General features: G+C 43.5%; 1 protein-coding gene across 1 annotated transcript; it reads right to left on the reverse strand.

Moving 5' to 3' along the window:
- Window positions 1–2,300: 2,300 nt before the first annotated feature.
- LOC148164900 (heterogeneous nuclear ribonucleoprotein A1-like) lies at window positions 2,301–3,341 on the reverse strand. The gene has a single exon (XM_088020505.1). It carries the CDS (start codon window positions 3,339–3,341, stop codon window positions 2,379–2,381), a length of 963 nt encoding a protein of 320 aa, XP_087876631.1. The 3' UTR covers window positions 2,301–2,378.
- Between the last annotated feature and the right edge of the window lie 364 nt (window positions 3,342–3,705).

The raw sequence follows: 3,705 nt of genomic DNA on the forward strand, positions 1-3,705 counted from the left end.
GCAGTCAATTTCCCTGAGCAGTTATGATTTTGGTTCTTATATTAAGGCCCAGTTTTTCTCTTTAGAGCACAAACTGATGGGTCAGAATGGGCCTTGGGTGATGTCAGGAACAACCCTGGAAGCGGGCATTAGTTTATAAAGAAGACATTCCTGTTCAGTTATGGGTAGTAATCAGTAGGCTTTTCTTCCACAAATACAATACCAGTCATTAGGGGCTACACAATGATCTACTGTTGGCCAAGATACTCCTATAGATTTATCAAATAGTATTGTAACAATTTAGTGCCACTCGTCAGGTAGAGTTTAGCATCACACAGTGAAATGTGTAGTATCAAGAGAATTAGGTAGGTCTGAAGCAAAATTAAAAAAAGGAAACATGTCATACTTGTAAAATCTGTGAAAGGGAGACAACTTCCAAATACACACCAACTTAATAAACCACACTACCTGTCCAAGTAGTGAATACTTTTCCAGAAAATAATATAATTTTTCCCCTGAGAATTCACTTACGCTTTCAATTAATTTGGGACTTTTTGAAATATGTCAGGCATTGCATATGTTAGAAAATAATTGTCTAAGACCTTGGTTTTCCTTTCTTTTTAATCATACTGGAAATAATTAGTATATCTAGTGAACCCTGCACCTAATACAAGATCCCTCATGACCACTTCCGTTGCTTTTGTGGCTCTGTTCTGTGTTCCTTTCCCAATCCCTTTTGTATTCTTATGGCTACCCAAGTACTTCAGAATCTTGAAGAATACTTGTGTGGGTCTGTGCCCTATGGAGCTCTATGGATTTTCTTTTCTTTTAAAAATATTTTATTTATTTATTTCACAGAGAGAGAGCACAAGCAGGGGGAGTGACAGGCAGAGGGAGAAGCAGGCTCCCCAGTGAGCAGGGAGCTCGATGCAGGGCTTGATCCCAGGACCCTGGGATCATGACCTGAGCCAAAGGCAGACGCCTAACTGACTGAGCCACCCAGGTGCCCCTGGATTTTCATATACATGTTGATAATTATTTGGGAGATGGAATTGGCAGTTGGGGAGGTGTTAGAAGGGTCAGTAAAGTATCCTCCAGACTGAGAAGGCACTTTGAAACCAAAAGATGAAGCAGGCCACTCTATACTGTTTACACAGAGTTTTGTTCAAGGTAATGACAGGGGGATTGGCTGGCGATGATCCAGGTGCTATGCATCTATTCTCTGCACAGTTCAGACCTTAATCCACAGCTTTTATAGAGTAAGGGGCATTGTGGTAAAGTCAAAGGGTAGTTACCTTAAGTGGCACCATCTGTGTGCCAGAGGGAAGCCCAGAACCAGCCTTTCTGTGTTCCAGTTAGTGCATACATTAACCTCCAAGGCCCTGAGGGAGGTTACTGCACAGACATAAACAAGATGGAGGGCCAAAGATGGAGTCAGTGTTGTCAGCACTCCTATGTTCCACCCCTGACATCTTTATGGCTCATACAGTCTTTATACACCATTCTTCTGCAATGACCCTAGAGCCAGATATCAGGAAGGGACTTGCATCCTTATGCCACAGCAACAATATAAACAGCAACATGAGATTAACATACCTACAAGACAAAAGACTTAGAACTATGGTTCCTCAGTGAGCTGGTAAAGAGGTCCTTTCTGCAGACCCGGCCATCAGAGCAATTGTGAACTTCAGTGTAAGTGGTGGGCTGTGACAGGAAGATGTTTCCTGATGCAGCAGGAAGGAACATCAGCAATGTGAGGCTAGGGGTGATAAGATAAATATTTTATAGGCAATAAATATGGCAAATCTTCATTTAGCAACAACATGGTAGTAGTTTGGTTCCCATGAGCCAGGACCACCCATGGATTGTCACCATTCCTCATTCTTGAAGGATAGGGGCAGCGACTGCTCTAGCTACTTCTAGCTGAAAAGGGGCATAGATCAGGATTTGAGGAATGAAACTGCCTTGCATCTAATTGCACATATTCCCTAGTACCAAGTTGAGCCCCCATCCTTTAGAGGCTTTATTTTATTTTTTTATTTTTTTATTTTATTTTTTTTAAAAAGACACATTTATTCAGCGTCATGATCAGACTATTACATTTAGCAATCAACAGCATGTGTGCAAAAAAAAAAAATCTACATTAAAACCCTTTGTTGGAATGCTTTACACTTTCCACAGAACAGAAACTAAAATAACCTGTTATACAATTAGTCACAAATACAGTCCTCGAGTTTTTTGCCCATACACATGAGTATTGTCTAAAACATGTCTTCTTTGTAGCAGCTAGGCCCTGCCACCATGGTGCTTCGCTGAGTTCACAAATCTCTTGTAACCTGTAGCTTCCCTGTCACTTCTCTGGCTCTCCTCTCCTGCTAAGCTTTGTTTCCTGGCAGTAATTAAAACCTTCTGCCACTGCCATAGCTACTGCTGCTGCTGGAACCACCATAGCCACCTTGGTTTCGTGGTTTGGCAAAGTATTGGCCTCCACCACCATAGGGGCCAGAGCTTCTGCCTCCAAAATTTCCTCCTTTCATGCGTCCAAAATTTGAGGACTGATTGTTGTAATTGCCAAAATCATTAGAGCTTGCGCCACCTCCAGAGTTGCTTCCATCATGACCAAATCCGTTATAGCCAACCCCACGGCCACCATATCCACCACCACCTCGACTGCCACCAAAGCCCCCTCGACCACTGAAGTTCCCTCCACGACCAAAGTTGTCATTCCCACCAAAACCACCTCCACGACCACCACCAAAGTTTCCAGAACCACTTCGACCTCTTTGGCTGGATGAAGCACTAGCCATCTCTTGCTTAGATAGGGTTTTCCTTACTTCACAGTTGTGGTCATTCACAGTATGGTATTTTTGAATGACAATCTTGTCTACAGAGTCATGGTCATCAAATGTTACAAAAGCAAAACATCTCTTTTTGCCACTGCCTCGGTCAGTCATGATCTCCATCTCTTCAATTTTCCCATACTGTTCAAAATAATCTCTTAGGTGATGTTCTTCAGTGTCTTCTTTAATGCCACCAACAAATATCTTTTTCACAGTTAAGTGGGCACCAGGTCTTTGAGAATCTTCTCTTGAGACAGCCCTCTTTGGTTCCACAACTCTTCCATCCACCTTGTGTGGCCTTGCGTTCATGGCTGCATCCACCTCCTCCACAGTGGCATACGTGACAAACCCAAAGCCTCTGGAGCACTTGGTGTTTGGATCTCTCATTACCACACAGTCCGTAAGCGTTCTCCATTGCTCAAAATGGCTCCTCAGACTCTCATTGGTTGTTTCAAAGCTCAAACCTCCAATGAGGAGCTTCCGCAGCTGTTCAGGCTCTTTGGGAGACTCTGACTTAGACATGTCGGCGGTGGGAGGGGAGACTTTAACGATGCTTCCTCTGCGGTGTCCACGAGCAGAAAAGCTATTTTTTTATTTTTAAAGATTTGTTTATTTGAGAGAGAGAGTGTGCACGGCGAGGGGGCGGGGCAAAGGGAGAGAGAAAATCTCAAGCAAACACCCCACTGAATGCAGAGCCTGACATGGGGCTCAGTCTCACAACCCTGAGATCATGACCTGAGTCGAAATTAAGAGTCAGACACTTAACCAACTGAGCCACCCAGGCGCCCCTAGAGCCATTGTTTTAGAACTCTCATGTATAGTCATAGACAGCAGCTTTTCCACATTTCACAATGAGGTAAATTAGATCAGTTCAGTTTGACAGTGG

Source organism: Eumetopias jubatus, unplaced genomic scaffold, assembly GCF_037043125.1.
Source record: "Eumetopias jubatus isolate StellerSeaLion01/CBP00866 unplaced genomic scaffold, mEumJub1_p1.0 scaffold_2, whole genome shotgun sequence".
NCBI lineage: Eukaryota > Metazoa > Chordata > Mammalia > Carnivora > Otariidae > Eumetopias > Eumetopias jubatus.

Bases quoted from the DNA above. Each gene is read 5' to 3' on its own strand.
- LOC148164900 (XM_088020505.1), bottom strand. From the start codon at position 3,341: ATGTCTAAGTCAGAGTCTCCCAAAGAGCCTGAACAGCTGCGGAAGCTC.